This window comes from Diabrotica virgifera, chromosome 6 (assembly GCF_917563875.1).
Source record: "Diabrotica virgifera virgifera chromosome 6, PGI_DIABVI_V3a".
Lineage (NCBI taxonomy): Eukaryota > Metazoa > Arthropoda > Insecta > Coleoptera > Chrysomelidae > Diabrotica > Diabrotica virgifera.
In genome coordinates this window covers 194,446,939-194,464,361 of record NC_065448.1, presented here as the reverse complement: position 1 = coordinate 194,464,361, position 17,423 = coordinate 194,446,939, and the positions used below count along the sequence as shown (strand labels likewise).

Below are 17,423 nucleotides of genomic sequence, written 5' to 3'. Positions count from 1 at the left end.
GCAAAACTTTTGAACAAGCTCGTGTCCCTTAATGTGACAAATCTTTTCCCCAATGTGTGCATTGCTCTTCGCATATTCTGTTGCCTACCAGAATCCGTTGCTCAGGCCGAGAGATCATTTAGTGTTTTGAGCCGAATTAAGAATTGTTTAAGATCTACTATGGGTCAACAACGATTATCTGATTTGGGACTATTAAGCATAGAGTCGAAACTTGCAAAAACTCTTGATTTCGACCACGTGATCCAAAACTTTGCGGATATGAAAGCAAGAAAATTATGTTGTAACTAACAGTTCTATTGTAAATAATTAAAAACAAAGTTTAATTGTTAAAACTGTTTTAATTTTCTTCCTTCCTGTGTCAATAGCATGAGTGTTCACTATTACATATCCCAGTTTATGAGTTATCAGATTTTTGGGAATTTTCGTTCAACTGGGTTTGGGGGGGGGGGCCCGGCCGGGTCTCATCCCCGGGGCCCGGCCTGGCTCTGGGCGGCCCTGACTTTTCCACTAGTTCTACTTCTTGTTCGCGTATAATCACGGTCTGGATCACGCCTATAAAAAAAAGTTGATTAATAGCAAGCTGAAAATTTGTTAATAGCTTAAGGGTGTCTAGTCGGACAAACTTTGATATATGGGAACACTGGAACAGGGGAAGTTTTAATTGTGGAATAGGTTAAAAATTTGGAACGGTCATACCACGAAAACGTCACATGTATTTTGTCCGACAGAACTTCCTATTGATTTGTTACCCTTTCATTAAACTCTAATGCTAAAATCAGAGTGCTATTTGTCACCAAATGGGCATTTTAATGAGTGGAACACGTAGAATATGTCAAATGACAGGTGATAAAAATATCAGTTTGATTTTTGCATGAGAGTTTAATGAAAGGGTAACAAATCAATTGGAAGTTCTGTCGGACAAAATACATGTGACGTTTTCGTGGTCTGACCGCTCCAAATTTTTAACCTGTTCCACAATTAAAACTTCCCCTGTTTCAGTGCTCACATATATCAAAGTTTGTCCGACTAGACACCCTTAAGTTATTAACAAATTTTCAGCTTGCTATTAATCAACTTTTTTTTCATACGCGGGATCCAGACCTATATAACCTGTAATTGTTTTGAAATTAAATTTAAATGTTGCTGATTTCAAGTTGCAGTATAATAATAAACAGCACATTTTGATTTCTGGATTGAAACATTTAATTGTGTCGTAAAGTTTTATGTTCCATATAGAAGAGGTTTTTGCAATCTCAATATCGTTAGTCTGCGTTTTTAATTTCTTCTTTAAGATTTTATTTGGCCCAATGGAGAAAAAAAAACATCAAAGGCACTTTTTAGTGGACAAACGTCCACCATTTTATGTGATTTTAGAAAACCACGGAACGTATCCCTACTTTTTCAATGCAAGTAAAGTCTTTTTCAATGCAAAAAATTCACACGTCTAGCTGAGGCTTTTACAAAACATGTCCATTTTTTATGGACCCTTAGGCCGAGTGTACATAACCTCAAATTTTTTTTTTAACTATTTTAAAACCTATAACTTTTTTTTGAGGGGGCTGCAGGTCCAATTTTTTTTGCATTTTGTGTATTTTATTAAAAGCTATCTTTCTGATTTTTTTCAGATTTTTTCGTCAGGTGCGCCATCTTGAAAAATCCGGAAACCTGTTTTTTTAGGGGGGTTTTGGGGATTTTCTCCATTTTATAGACTGCAACATAGATCAACTCAAGGTTTTGTTAATAGATTATGTATAATTTGAAATAACTGAGTATATTAGGATATTCAAAAATTGGGCGAAACACTTTTAAACCCCCCAAAAACCATGTTTGTTTAAAGTTTTGTAAGGATTTTTGCGGGTCTAATTATATTTTTTGAGGTCGATACAGCCTGAATATTTTTTTTTATTTTTTTACGTTCTATATGATTTTAAAAAATTAGGACTCACCGCAATTTTAGCCCACTTCCCCTATTCCCCCTCCCCCACAGCCAAAAATGTCAATTTTTCGATTTTATTTTTTTTTAAAACTGGGTTGCAATTAAATTATGAATGTTGTTCTGAAGCTATTTCTTTGTGGCATTTTTCTAGTTAACTATTCTAAATGGGAAATAAGCCACAATTTAATTAAAAAATGATTTTATTTTCCATCTGTATTGCGATAGAGAGAATTCGATAATCTGTGACGCACTGAAAAAATGGTTTGGGACGATCTATATAAATAAGTCAGATTAAATTAAATTATTAGATGCTTTTTTACCAAGCAACATTTTTGTTTAATTTATTAATATTTTGTATTTTGACAACGACGTCCGTGGTGGACGTCGAAACGTTAATAAAATCATTTTTAGTGAAATTGTGGCTTATTTCGCATTTAGAATAGTTAGTAATTATTAAATTATAAATTACAAAAAATTCACACGCACAGCTGAGGCTTTTACAGAACATTAATTTTTATGGACCCGAAGGTCGAGTGTACATATTATAACCTCATTTTTTTGTTTTTTAATAGGTACGTATAACTTTTTTTGGCGATGGCTGCTAATTTTTTTTGTGTTTTGTGTATTTTACAAACCATCTACGTTTGGCTCATAATGCAAATAGTCCACGCTGTATGCTTGTCCCGTTAGGTAAATTATTCCGATTAATTTTTTTGCACAAACTTACTCAAAAACAGGTCCTTATAACAAATCCACAAGGTGCCAGGCAGTACCGCGGTCGGAAAATTGTTTAAACATTTTTTTAAACGGATTCAAAAAATCAATTTTTTCACTTCGGACAAATTTGTTTTAGATTCTCTGGATCAAGCTGAGCAAAAAAGGTATCTTGTGATTTTTCTATAAAATTGACTGTTGTCGAGTTACATGCAATTTCAAATTTGAAAAACGCGAAAATGGTCATTTTCAAGGCTTAATAACTCGATTAAAAATTATTATTATGAAAGTCATAAAGTGACCAACTCAAAGTTTAAAGCCCCCCTAAATAAATTTTAAAGCAATAGCCTAAAGAAATTTTTGTCATTATTTTATTACTAACTATTATTTTTAATAATTAAAAATGAGCGCTAAGCATGTATTGAAGCGGCCGTCCACGAGAGAGAGATGTACAATATTCATTGGACGTTTTAAAAAAATATCGATTTGAAGTCAAAAATACGTTTTAAAAAAATAAAAAAGGAATTTTGAGGTTATATGTATTGTACACTCGACCTACACGGGTCTATAAAAAATAGATATATGTTTTGTAGAAGCCTCATAAAAATTTTAAATTAATTGCAACTTTAAACAAAAAAAAAATAGAAAAATTAACGTTTTTGTGGAGGCAGGGGGAGGGGGTGGCGGGCTAAAAATGCGATTAGTCTTATTTTTTAATCACTCATAACGTAAAAAAATTAAAAAAAAATATTCAGGCTGTATCGATCTCAAAAAGTATCATTAAGCCCGCAAAAACCCTTACATAACTTAAAAAAACATGGATTTTGGGGGGTTTAAAAGTGTTTTGCCCAATTTTTGATAATCCTAAAATACTCATTTATTTCAAATTATATATAATCTATTAAGAAAACCTTGAGTTGATCTATGTTGCAGTCTATAAAATGGAGAAAATCCCTAAAAACCCCCTAAAAAACAGTTTTCCGGATTTTTGAAGATGGCGCACTTGACGGAAAAATCTGAAAAAAATCAGAGAGATAGCTTTTCATAAAATATACAAAATCCAAAAAAAATTGGACCTGCAGCCCCCTCCAAAAAAATAGGTTTTAAAAAAGTTAAAAAAAAAATTAAGGTTATGTACACTCGACCTAAGGGTCCATAAAAAATTGACATATTTTGTAAAAGCCTCAGCTACACGTGTGAATTTTTTGAAATTTTTTAATCAGTTGCCACCCAACTAAAAAAAATTAAATCTAAAAATGAAAAGCCCTAGATACAAAGTTTACTACTTTTTAAACAATTAGAATAATTGAAATAAAAATATAATAAACAATATTTTAAATCCAAGACTTTTCGTTAATAAACTGCTTTCTGGCTGCATCCCATATCTCCGGATTTTACAATATATAATCACATAGAGACGACGAAATAGGAGAAAGCAAATAGAGGACACTTAGGCCACGCATTTACCTTCTCTTCGTCTAGGAAAAGGACCGAAAGACAGTTTCTAAATACTCACAAATTGAGTAAAAATGAAAAAGATAAAAAAAGGTTCAAGGCAGGTTTTGTTTATATTCGATTCAGAGTTGGACCACCATCTCCATATAGTAACTATTTCAGCATCCTTATGCATCATCAGTGAAGATTATGCAGTCACAACTCTGAAGGGAATACAAACATTCTGCCTCTTTTAAAGCAAACCATCGCGATGCGATGAACCCGCCTTTTGAGACGCAAAACAGCGACATCTCTCGTATTACGAGGAAAACGAAAAGCCCTAGATACAAAGTTTACTACTTTTTAAACAATTAGAATAATTGAAATAAAAATATAATAAACAATATTTTAAATCCAAGACTTTTCGTTAATAAACTGCTTTCTGGCTGCATCCCATATCTCCGGATTTTACAATATATAATCACATAGAGACGACGAAATAGGAGAAAGCAAATAGAGGACACTTAGGCCACGCATTTACCTTCTCTTCGTCTAGGAAAAGGACCGAAAGACAGTTTCTAAATACTCACAAATTGAGTAAAAATGAAAAAGATAAAAAAGGGTTCAAGGCAGGTTTTGTTTATATTCGATTCAGAGTTGGACCACCATCTCCATATAGTAACTATTTCAGCATCCTTATGCATCATCAGTGAAGATTATGTGAATTATATTTTTATCTTTTTCATTTTTACTCAATTTGTGAGTATTTAGAAACTGTCTTTCGGTCCTTTTCCTAGACGAAGAGAAGGTAAACGCGTGGCCTAAGTGTCCTCTATTTGCTTTCTCCTATTTCGTCGTCTCTATGTGATTATATATTGTAAAATCCGGAGATATGGGATGCAGCCAGAAAGCAGTTTATTAACGAAAAGTCTTGGATTTAAAATATTGTTTATTATATTTTTATTTCAATTATTCTAATTGTTTAAAAAGTAGTAAACTTTGTATCTAGGGCTTTTCGTTTTCCTCGTAATACGAGAGATGTCGCTGTTTTGCGTCTCAAAAGGCGGGTTCATCGCATCGCGATGGTTTGCTTTAAAAGAGGCAGAATGTTTGTATTCCCTTCAGAGTTGTGACTGCATAATCTTCACTGATGATGCATAAGGATGCTGAAATAGTTACTATATGGAGATGGTGGTCCAACTCTGAATCGAATATAAACAAAACCTGCCTTGAACCCTTTTTTATCTTTTTCATTTTTACTCAATTTGTGAGTATTTAGAAACTGTCTTTCGGTCCTTTTCCTAGACGAAAAGAAGGTAAATGCGTGGCCTAAGTGTCCTCTATTTGCTTTCTCCTATTTCGTCGTCTCTATGTGATTATATATTGTAAAATCCGGAGATATGGGATGCAGCCAGAAAGCAGTTTATTAACGAAAAGTCTTGGATTTAAAATATTGTTTATTATATTTTTATTTCAATTATTCTAATTGTTTAAAAAGTAGTAAACTTTGTATCTAGGGCTTTTCGTTTTCCTCGTAATACGAGAGATGTCGCTGTGTTGCGTCTCAAAAGGCGGGTTCATCGCATCGCGATGGTTTGCTTTAAAAGAGGCAGAATGTTTGTATTCCCTTCAGAGTTGTGACTGCATAATCTTCACTGATGATGCATAAGGATGCTGAAATAGTTACTATATGGAGATGGTGGTCCAACTCTGAATCGAATATAAACAAAACCTGCCTTGAACCCTTTTTTATCTAAATCTAAAAATCTACGTTTTTGGCTGTGGGGGAGGGGTAAGGGGGTGGCGAGCTAAAAATCCACGTTATCTCATTTTTTAATTGCACAGAACGTAAAAAAATTAAAAAACTTGAATTCTGAGAGTGAGGGCATTTTGCCTATCTTAACGGGGGGTACCCTTTAAATCCGATTATACCATTTATATGCTTTAAAACATCACATTTGGAAAAGAAATCGTATTCCTATGACACTGGGACAGCACAAAAAATTTAATATCCCACGTTAATTTGAAAATATGCAATATTTTTGTCCGTGAGTGTAGTATTTTAATGTAAAGTATATCATGAGTAATAAAATTGTAGGTATTGTATTGTATCTACTTTACATGTTTTCCAATTGTTTGTTGTAAATCTATAAAAGTGACTTATTGATTCAAAATTAAACTTAAATTGAGTACATCCTTAGATTTTGGAAATCTATAATCCAAGGGTATATCACCATCATCGTTATCATCAAGTTCTTAGAAATCGCTAATGCTATGGTTAAATTTAATTGTTAAAAACAAGAATGAAACGTGTTTTGGTTTGCTTTGGTTCTGCTCATGATATTTATGCCATCTGCATTTATGATGCCAATTGGACTGGTTTATTGATAAGTGTGCTGTTTCTACTCTCTGATGTTTTTCAAACTACGTATTCCAGCGCTAAATTATTCTGCGGTGGTACAAGCCCATCATTCTGTTTTAATACTTTTGTGTTATTTGAAATGGGTCTGTCATCTCATGTTGTATCTGTAGGTATCTGACCGACTGTGTCCGTCATCGTCATTCGGATGGGCCTAAATAATTTGGACGGTATTTCAAATTCTCTTAATATTTTTTACATATAATATATTCGATTTTTTGTAAAAGACTAAGTTTTCAATCTAATGGCATATAAAACAACATAATGTTACTCTACACCCCACCAGACTGAAAACAATGGGATCCTTCTCTGGTTACACCTCCGAGGCTTCTACAATTTGCAAGCCATAACGGATGCTGAGACTAAGGAAGATGGGGGAATTTTACAATTTATAATTCATGTCCCATCTGCTCAGCACGGTAAAGTTCCAACGAGAATGGTTCCTTTCGTACTCCAATCAGAGTAAACATGTAAATCAAAAATGAATAACCATTTTCAATTTCGTTGCAAAACGAAAATACAGCCGCACCATATTCTAGTCCAATCAGAGAGTGCAGCAAGCACCTCTACCGGTTTCGAAACTTATTAGTCTCTCATCAGGAGGCATATATGCTGTTCTCTCTGATCCAACCAAAACAAACCCCGGCGTGTAGTTACATGTTTTCAGTCTGGTGGGATTATGGCATATAAAACAACATTATGTTGTTTTATATGCCATTAGATTGAAAACTTAGTCTTTTCCTAGCAGTTGCCGCTAGTGCATCTATGCCATTTCGTTCGTTGGTTGGTTGGATCAGAGAGAGCAGCATATGCGCCTCCTGATGAAAAATTAATAAGTTGCGAAACCGGTATAGGTGCTTGCTGCATTCTCTGATTGGACTAGAATATGGTGCGGCTGTATTTTCGTTTTGCAACGAAATTGAAAATGGTTATTCATTTTTTATCTATTTTGGTGTTATATTCTATTCTAATGCCTGGTTGCACCAACAAATCATAAGCTCCAGCTCAGTTTATACTTTCAGGATTTACATTTATATTTCAACTTATGGCACGTCGTAAGCTTAAGATCTGTTGGTGCAACCAGGCATAAGTCTGTCATAATTTACATTGCGAGTAGAGTTCAAAAAAAAACTTAATTAATATTAAAATCCATAAGGAAAAATTTCCTGTAGCTGGCTAAAGATCTTCTGTGTAAGAGGTATATTTATTTGAAAACCACAATAAAGGGCCACATTAAAAAACCGAACGTTTTCGCTCTAAAGAGAGCATCATCAGTGTTCTAATCAAGCTCTACATGCTAAGCCACCAAAAATACATGGGTTAAAACCCTTAAAATAGCTTACATTGGCGAGTTATATATTCAACCCTGGCGATGGGTGAAATTTAAGAAAGATATATCTCAAAGCATCATATCACTATAAGACTATACCACGAGCATGTGGGTGGTTGAGTTGATTTCTCTTTGTGAAGACAGAGAAATCAACTCAACTAACCATATGCTTGTGGTATAGTCATATGATGCTTTGAGGTATATCTTTCTTAAATTTCACCCATCGCCAGGGTTTAATATATACCACGCTAATGTAAGGCTTTTAGTCGACATTTTAAGGGTTTTAAGCCATGTATTTTTGGTGGCTTAGCATGTAGAGCTTGCTTAGAACACTGATGATGCTCTCTTTAGAGCGAAAACGTTCTGTTTCTTACCGTGACCCTTTATTGGGGTTTTCAAATAAATATACCTCTGACACAGAAGATCTTTTTCTTCAATTTTTGTAATTAATATTAGGTTTAACATTTAAATGTCACAAAGGAAATCGGATCTTTAAAAATGTATGTATTTCTTGAAAGGAAATTACCTTATTTGTCTTTCATCATCATCATCAAGGATTTTCAGTCCGGATGGAATGCTTGCCGCTCTTACTTAGGGCTCTCTAATTCGCTATTGCGGTGAATCATTCCTCGTGTGTGTTTTTAAAGTTTGTTGTATAACAATTGTTTGTTGGCTTTCGTTACAATTTTCTCCCACTCACTTTGATATGTGCATAGTTCCCTCCAGTTTCTCACTTTTAGGATTTTGATATATCTTATGACCTGGTCCTCCTATCTCTCTCTGGGTCTTCCCCTTGGTCTTTTAGTTTCTGACTTCCGCCTGGCGATCTTCTTAATCGGTATGTCGTTTTTTCTCTCTATGTGCCCAGTGGCATAACCAGCGGGTTTGGAGGTTATTACACCCCATTGGGATGTACTTTGAGCTCTATACGCTGTTATCTGGGGGATATTCCATACCCCCCAGTACCTAGTTGTAAATCCCCTTAGGATTTTCGTGGTTACGCCGTTGTATGTGTCCCAGCCATCTCATCTCAGTCTCTGCGGTTTAATAAATCTAAATATCTTCTCCCTTCATTATATCTCTAAGTTCATGGCTCATTCTTCTTCTCATTTCTCTGTTTTCCATTCTTATCGGGCCCATAATCCGTCTGAGGATTTTCCTTTCGAATATTCCTAATTTTTCTTCATCTTTTTCTGTGAGGCACATTGTCTCAGCTGCGTTTTCTCAGCTCAGTTTTGTATTTCTGAAAAAGTTCTTGTCCTTCATTAGCCTATGATATCTCCAGTATGTTTTGTAGCTTGCTAGTATTCGCTCCGTTACTTCTTTTATTTTTACCATTTACCATTACTCTCAAATATTTAAATGATTGAACTCTTTCAATAGTGCAGTATTATATCTTAATTTCTCTCGCCCTGTTATCTTCTCTTCTAGAGCAGATATTTTGTTTTTCCTTCGTTAATTTCTAGACCTCTTTTCCGTGCTTCATTTACCAGGATTGTTACTGCTTATTTATCTTTACCTTCTGTTTTTTGATAGTTTAACGAAATAATTAATTTTTAGGAAATAGCTCTTCTAATTATCTTCATCGGGTTAATATCATCGATGTTGTTCTACTGTGGATTATTAGGTAGCTATGAAGAAGAATACGAGCCATTATTAAGAGACGAAACTGTTCAAATGGAGATGACTGAATTGGATAAACCGACAAAACATTTTTTAAAACAAACTCTTATATATTGTGTTTCTGTTATGTAAGTATTTAAAACTAATCTAATAGTGCAGTCACTGAAGGTTTTCGCCTCCGATTTCGTTGAACCTCCATCGATTTTCATGAAAACTGGTGAGCAGTTAGAGGATACCTCAAGAAACAAAGGTGACATGATTACCCTGGGGGTGGATGCCACCCCTTTTCGAGGGTGAAAATTATTTTATTAAAAATAATACCATAAATGGAGAGAGGGACAAATTCTAAGCAAAATTTGTCAGATACAGTTATTAACATAAATCAATACTTTTTGAGATATTAAAGATCGAAGATTTTAGTTTTTCGTAAAAAATGCATGTTTTAAAGCTGTTTTTCACGTATAACTCAAAAATGAGCTTGTGTATGTGTATGAGCAATGAGCAAACGTATGAGCTTTTACAAAAAAGATATTAATACCAAAATTCAAGATAATCAAAAACTGAATACACTCTTCACTTAAAGAACTAACCTAATGTTAATTCAAAGTGAGTTATGGGTAATTGAATGTATATTTTTTTCGAGGAGTACTCAAATCTAAGTATTCAAGCTTAAATAACGGGAAAACGATGCATTTTATAAAATATACCTGCTAAACGAAAGTACTGCGGAATACCTATCAAATAAGCTCCAGAAGAAGTTAATAGCATCAAAATTAAGCAAGTTATGATGAAAATAAGAAAACCCTTTCGAATTTTTTAGTAAAAAGTGAAAAATAAAACATACGCCATTTCCACAAAAATTAAAATTTATAGTAATACTTACAAGAATTTCATTGTATTAGCATAAGTAATTATTTAAACAATTTTCGTCGGTTTAGAATGCATATTTTTGAAAAAAAGATATAATTTAAAAAATCAGAATTTTTAAAACTATCGCCATTTTAATTTTCTTTCGATAATAACACCAAAAGTACTCAATATACGTAAAAATTATATATAACCAAATATTTGTTTTTCTATATCAAATATTTTAACTTTTTTATTATTTCTGTTGGGTGAAAAATAACCGAGATAGAAACGTTTAAAGCTTAAATTTTGCTGCGAGAACCATGCAACCGTGGCCATTTAACCTTTGATTTTTAAAAAAGTAATGGGTTTAAAAGATTAAATTCAACGTGTTTTAATAGCCCTTGGAATTATCTTTCAAATCGTTTTTAGGTGAACCTGATATCGTAAAAATTAACGGAAATATTTAAAAAAAAAAAACAATAACATTTTTTTGAAAAATTTTTAAAAAATGTTTGAAAAATTTTTGGAGCATAAATTTTAATGGTATCAACTTGTTCGGGATCTCATTTGATAGATATTTCTCAGTACTTTCACAAATGTTTAATAAGGATATGTTATAAAATGCATTATTTTCTAATTTAAGCTATAATACCTAGATTTGGGTACTCGCCGAAAAAAATATACATTCAATTACCTATAACTCACTTTTAGTTAACACTAAAAGGTTTTTTTAGCAAGAAGTTTATTTTATTTTTTATTACATTCAATTTTGGTAATAAGAACTTTTTTGTAAAAACTTATAGTTTTTGAGTTATTTATGAAAAATCGGTTAAAAACATGCATTTTTCTCACGAAAAATTAAAATCTTTGATCTTTAATAACTCATAAAGTTTTGATATATTTTAATATCTTTATATAACAAATTTTGCTTAAAATCTGTCCTCCTCGCTAACTATGGGGTTATTTTTAATAAAATAATTTTCACCCCCGAGAAGGGGTGGCATTCACCCCCAGGGTAAAATCGCAAGTTTGCACCATGTCACCTTTGTTCCTTGAGATATCCTCTAACACTCTAACTACTCACCAATTTTCATGTAAATCGAGATGGAGGTTGAACGAAATCGGAGGTAATAGCTCATATCCACCTTCAGTGACTGCACTATAAGCATATGTTGGTTATTGCTGAAATTGTACAGAAGTAATTTTTTTTAGGTACATGTGTTCCAGATTATTTACAACTTTAAACTTGATTTATATGCCTCTTTACATAGAAGAACGAGGTATGTTAAATGATATGGAAAAGGAAAGAATGAGGCAGAGCATTGCTAGTATTCCTTTAACTTCTTATATAGCGTCGTTTTTAACATCTCTATTTCTCAAATTTCGTGTTGGTGTTGTTGGAGATAAGGTAAACACTATATATTATTAAATGGCCCCAGTCTGATATATTTAAAGACTTTTTATGCCGCAAAAATATAAAACAATAGGTACCGAGAAAAAGCCAACTCAAAGACCAACGTGTGAATGATATTTAACAGATCGAGCCAAAAATCCTTTGATATGAACACGGAAAACCGAAAACATTTGGTTTGTAGACCAACGCTGGCCACCAATCCCAAAGTTAATCCAAGTGGTCCTATACACGTTTACTCAACGTATACGGCCATAACACTTCTGTGTCCAGATATAAAAATATAGAATTTTATCGCATTATTATCCTTCAAAGTATGTAACAAATTTTACTTGAAAGCCTTTGATATCGCCCAATCTGCACAATTTTTGCTACCTACACTAAATATTTAATCCAAGTAACGTCAACTTTGTAAAATTCTTAATAAGTAATTTTCTTCTGGCCTGATAATATTTTTAGAAATGTAAATCTCTGTAAGTCCAATATGTCAGATCTTTTTTAACAATACCGCTTGGAAACCAAATGATGTGCATACATAAAACTGTTTATAAGTGTAGGGAGATATTCAAGGTTGGCTTATTCGATCTGCTCCCTGAGCAGAGCTATGTCTGGTTTGTTTTTTGGATAAGTTTTTCGCATGACATATTATAAGGCCAGTTTAAACAACAATGGGGACAACGGATCTCCTTGTCTCAGTCCAGAATTTACGCAGAAGACTTGTGCAAAGGAGTTACTTACACACATTTGCGTTACCATAGCTAGTTTATTGGGTACCTACGCTAAGCTCGACCATTGGCGCCTGAAACCTCACTGGAATCTTCTGTGCCATATGGTAGGGGAACATCCATAAACTACGTCGTTGAAAAAAGGGAGGGGGTCTTTGCTTATTACGACGGTATACGACAGGGGGGAGTGGTCCATGAGTGCACATCCGACGTCGTTTGATTTTCACGAATATAAAAAAATATATCCTATTTTAGAATTAAAAAGAATTAGTAGGTATATTACTTTTATCGCATACTTTTCAATTCGTTTTTATCACTCACAGCCTTAACAATATTGCTAGCAGTTTTATACCGAATAACAAACAATAAAACATGATGCCTTTAAACATGCCTATGCCTTTAAACAAACGCTTCTGTACAGAACAACGGCTGGAAGCAATAAATATTAAACTGTTCATTATTTAGTTACTGAATACTCTGTGTGAAACAATTCTACAAGAATGAATAGAAATAAAATATTCTATTTTATTTAGTTAGTACATTGTATTGTTACTTAATAAAAGAAATAGTATTGGAATCAAAACAAAATAAGTATCAAGATTTATATGATGCAAATAAGAAAGCATAGGAACTCCGATAAAAATATTGTCTTTTGTCCCGATAAATCTAATTAGTTGTACAGTGAATTGAGAGAAAAAATTAAGCGGATATTAATGAGCTACATAGTAATACTGATTTGGATACACTCGTAAATAAACTTTGATAGCTAACTTTAAAAAATTCCTTGCTCGTTTTGGTTTCGTCATAATCTCGCTGCTTGTTAGGATCAGATAGTTTTTAGTTTATGATTTGGTGCTGGCTAAATGGGCATAGCTCGCAAGGGCAAAAAAACACTTTAAAAAATCCAGAAATAACATGGAATTAAAAAAAACACTAAAAAGGGGGGGTCATGAGTTGCAATTGCGACGTAGGTATGAGGGGGGGTGTCAACTGTAAACGACGCTTTACGACGGAAGGAGGAGAGGGCATTAAAAAGTCCAAAATTTTTACGACGTAGTTTATTCCCTAGTACAGTGGAACCCCGATAAGTCGGCCCCCGATAACCCGGAAGTCCGGCTAAGCCGGACCGATTTTTATCAGACAAACATTTCAACAATAAAAATGTATGTAATATAATATTTGAGAGATAATGGGTATTTGTGTAATTTGAACTACATAGTAAAAATGACTCATGGCACACGATGTTCATTGTCGTGTTATCGGAAACAACAATCACCTGTAGTATTCTTTATTTATTTCAGGCTGTCTTAGCATTGTTTAAAAAAGACTAAAAGACTATTAAAAAATTCTTTTTTAAGCAATGGTCTCACTCTTCACTGTTATTAAATAACATAACATCGTTGCAATTGAGACCGTATTGTGTGCAGTACAGTCGTATTGTTCGCTTCCGTTCTGTAATCGTTCGTAAATCTATTCAAATTTTGTGTTTGCGTGTTTTTTTGTCTACGTAATGGCAACAAAACGTAAAAATGTTGTAGTGACAATGGAAAAGAAACTAGAAGCATTATTCAGAATTGATAAAGGCGTAATTGATACGTAATTCAGATGTGTACTGGGCTTATATATTTCATGTTATTTCAATTATAACGGAGTTTATATGTAAGTATACCGTATTTTACTAATTCTTACCATTTTCTCTGGCTAACCCGGATTTTCGATAACCCGGATCGGCCGCGGTCCCGATTAATCCGAGTTAACGAGGTTCCACTGTATGTAATCTTTTTAGTTTTAGTAATTCTGAAGCCAATATTTTATACATAGTATTGATTAGTGAAATTTCTTTACAGTTCATAAATGATTCCTTTTTTCCTTTCTTGTGTATTTGTACAATAATACTATTACCATACCATTCTTTCGGCATTATTTCTTGTTGCCAGGCCTTTTTTAATTAACTCGGCGTCAATATTATATTATCCAAATCAGGAGGTTTATCGTTTTTAAGTGTTTTTATGGCATGTTTAATATATTAGGCCTACATATTTTTTATTAATGCACTTTGCACCAATTTTTTGCACATTAATGTTACAGGTTATATATCTAATTGGAGTTTTAATTGGACTAATCACATCTGTTTGGATTGGAGTAGGAGTTTCCTCAGAAACTGACACTGAGCTGTACAGTATTGCTGCTCTATTAGGTACATTCTTTAAATTTTAGTTGTCACCTATTCATTCATTTTATTGTTATAGGAATAACTGGATCAACTACCATGGTATCCAGTCTCTGCTTAACAGCAAATTTTGTAAAAAGTAATGGATCTGGAGGGGGCATGATCTACAGTTTTGTAACATTTACGGATAAGCTTATATCAGGATCAGTTGTCTTTATTGTCCAGCACCTGTAAGTAGATTGTTGAACATCTTAATTTTACAAACAACAGTATTTGATTTTATACAATTCTCCAAGAAATTATCGCACCACCTTAAAAGTGGGTCATTTTTGATGTCTCGAATATCTTAAACCTGTTGTCCATTGTAACATTATTATTACAGCGATATTGTTAAAGAATAACACTATTATAACATGTTAAAAATCACTCAAATCGGACAACAGGTTAAGGAAATTCCAGACATTAAAAATCACCAATTTTTAAGGCGGTGAAAAAGACAAAATTAAATAAGTTAAACAATAAAATAACACATTAAACTAAATTTACATTCGAGATGCAGTAGAAATAAACAAACCAAGACACGTTAAATGCTACTAGGAGCACTCCCGAATCATAATTTACAATGTATAAACTTTGAAAATCATGATTTGGGATTTACAATGTATATAGATTGTAAGTTATGATTCGGGAGTGCTCCTAGTAGAATTTAATGTGTTTTGGTTTGTTTATTTCTACTGCATCTTGATTGTAAATTTAGTATAGGTACTTACTTTAGCAAATAATATTTACTGCTGATTTTTTTTTATGGCATAGACTTGGGTGTCATTTAGCCAGTCACAACTTTTTTTGTTCTCTGTTCATACATAAGGAAGGCAATGAGGTCCTTAGAGTTCCATAGCAAACTCTTCTACAGCTCTCTACTCAGTTCAAAAGCTGGCCGCTATGGACTGTCCAAGTTGCTCACCACATTTTCCATTATGTATCTTATTCTTCTTCTTTTTTCATATGTACATAATATACCAAATTATCAGGATTAATAAGTTTAGAGGTTAATTTTAGTTTCACAGATAAATTTCATTAAACAATCATATATGTTCTTGCTGTTCAGAGACAATAAATACTGCTGATTTAATTTAAGATTAATAATCTATTGATGAATTCTGATATTCATAAGATTTAGTTTTTCTCTTCAATCTAAATTACAGTAATTAAATTTTGTTTTCAGCCAGTGCACACCAAAAAGCTCCTGTCCATATTTTTACAACAATGTACTGACCTATATATGTGCTTCAGTGTCTATTTTTGCCTTATTAGCTTTAATAGTATTATACAGTAAAAGAAATTTAATTTAAGATTAAATAAAGAGTTAATAATATTATGATGGTTTAATTTATCACTCCCTCCTTCTCAATTTTGTTTTTGGATAGATATAATAAAAAATATTAAATTTTTAAGATTTTGTGTAAGCTGTCTAATCTGAAATACATCATTGGAGGAAAAATTTTAAATAATACATGTACAAGATAGAAGAAGCTCATGGCTCAATAATCACAATGCACAAATGATCAGTTTAGCACCAGATAACTATTCTGAGCAGTAGCAAACAAAATGAAGATCATGCAATCAGTTGTTAACATTCTAGGAGGACATGACATGGACAAGAAGAATAACAACACTCTCCAACAAAGATAAATCAGAGACTTTTAAGGAAGTTAAGCCAGAGAAAGCTCCAGCATTCGACAATATTCACCCTGAATTCCTCATAATAGGTCACATCCTAGCCTCAGTATACAGGGTGTCCCGAAAAGGTTGGCCATAAATTATAGGTACCATAGATTCTGGAGTCAAAAATATGTTGATTGAACCTAACTTACCTTAGTACAAATGTGCACATAAAAAAAGTTATAGCCCTTGAAAATTACAAAATAAAAATCAATTTATTCCAATATTTCGAAAACTATTAGAGATTTTTTTATTGAAAATAGGCATGTGGCATTCTTATAGCAGGAAAATCTTAACAAAAAATTATAGTGAAATTTGTGCGCTCCATAAAAATTTTATGGGGTTTTGTTCCCTTAAACCCCACCCAAACTTTTGTGTACGTTACAATTAAATTATTATTGTGGTACCAATAGTTAGACAAAGTATTTTTAAAACTTTTTTGCCTCTTAGTCTTTTTTCGATAAACCAGTTTTTATCGAGATGCGGCTTCTTTTTTATTATGTTTACATAAAAATTGTATGGGGGTTTCGTTCTTTTAAACCCCCCAAATGTTTGTGTACATTCCAATTAAACTTTTATTGCGGTACCATTAGTTAAACACAGTGTTTTTAAAACTTTTTTGCCTCTTAGTATATTTTCATATTATAAAAATGTAAATTATAGATTTTTTATATTATTACCAGGTCTCTATAATCGTACTTAACCATACACAAATAGGTGGTGGATTTGACAAATATTCAAAATATCTCCATAAAAACTGGCTTTTCGAGAAAGTACTAATAGGCAAAAAAGTTTTAAAAACACTGTGTTTAACTAATAATACTTTAAGAATAATTTAATACGAACATACATAAAAGTTTACAGGGGTTTAAGGGAACAAAACCCCCATAAAATTTTTATGGGTGCACAAATTTCACTATAATTTTTTGTTAAGATGTTCCTGCCATAAGAATGCCACACGTCTATTTTCAATAAAAAATCTCTAATACTTTTCGAAATGTTGAAAAAAATTGATTTTCATTTTGTAACTTCAAAGGGCTATAACTTTTTTTATGTGCATATTTGTACTAAGGTAAGTTACGTTCAATCA

The 17,423-nt window shown here is 32.8% G+C and overlaps 1 protein-coding gene across 1 annotated transcript in view; it reads left to right on the top strand.

The window, feature by feature from the left end:
- LOC126886614 (major facilitator superfamily domain-containing protein 12-like) overlaps nt 1-15,980 on the top strand; it is a 55,426-nt gene extending 39,446 nt beyond the window's left edge. Inside the window, exons 5-9 of the mRNA XM_050653604.1 lie at nt 9,394-9,584; nt 11,518-11,713; nt 14,530-14,638; nt 14,691-14,841; nt 15,837-15,980. Coding sequence (XP_050509561.1) covers nt 9,394-9,584; nt 11,518-11,713; nt 14,530-14,638; nt 14,691-14,841; nt 15,837-15,963 — 774 coding nt within the window. The 3' untranslated portion in view covers nt 15,964-15,980. The remainder of the gene's footprint in view (nt 1-9,393; nt 9,585-11,517; nt 11,714-14,529; nt 14,639-14,690; nt 14,842-15,836) is intronic.
- Nucleotides 15,981-17,423: the final 1,443 nt, after the last annotated feature.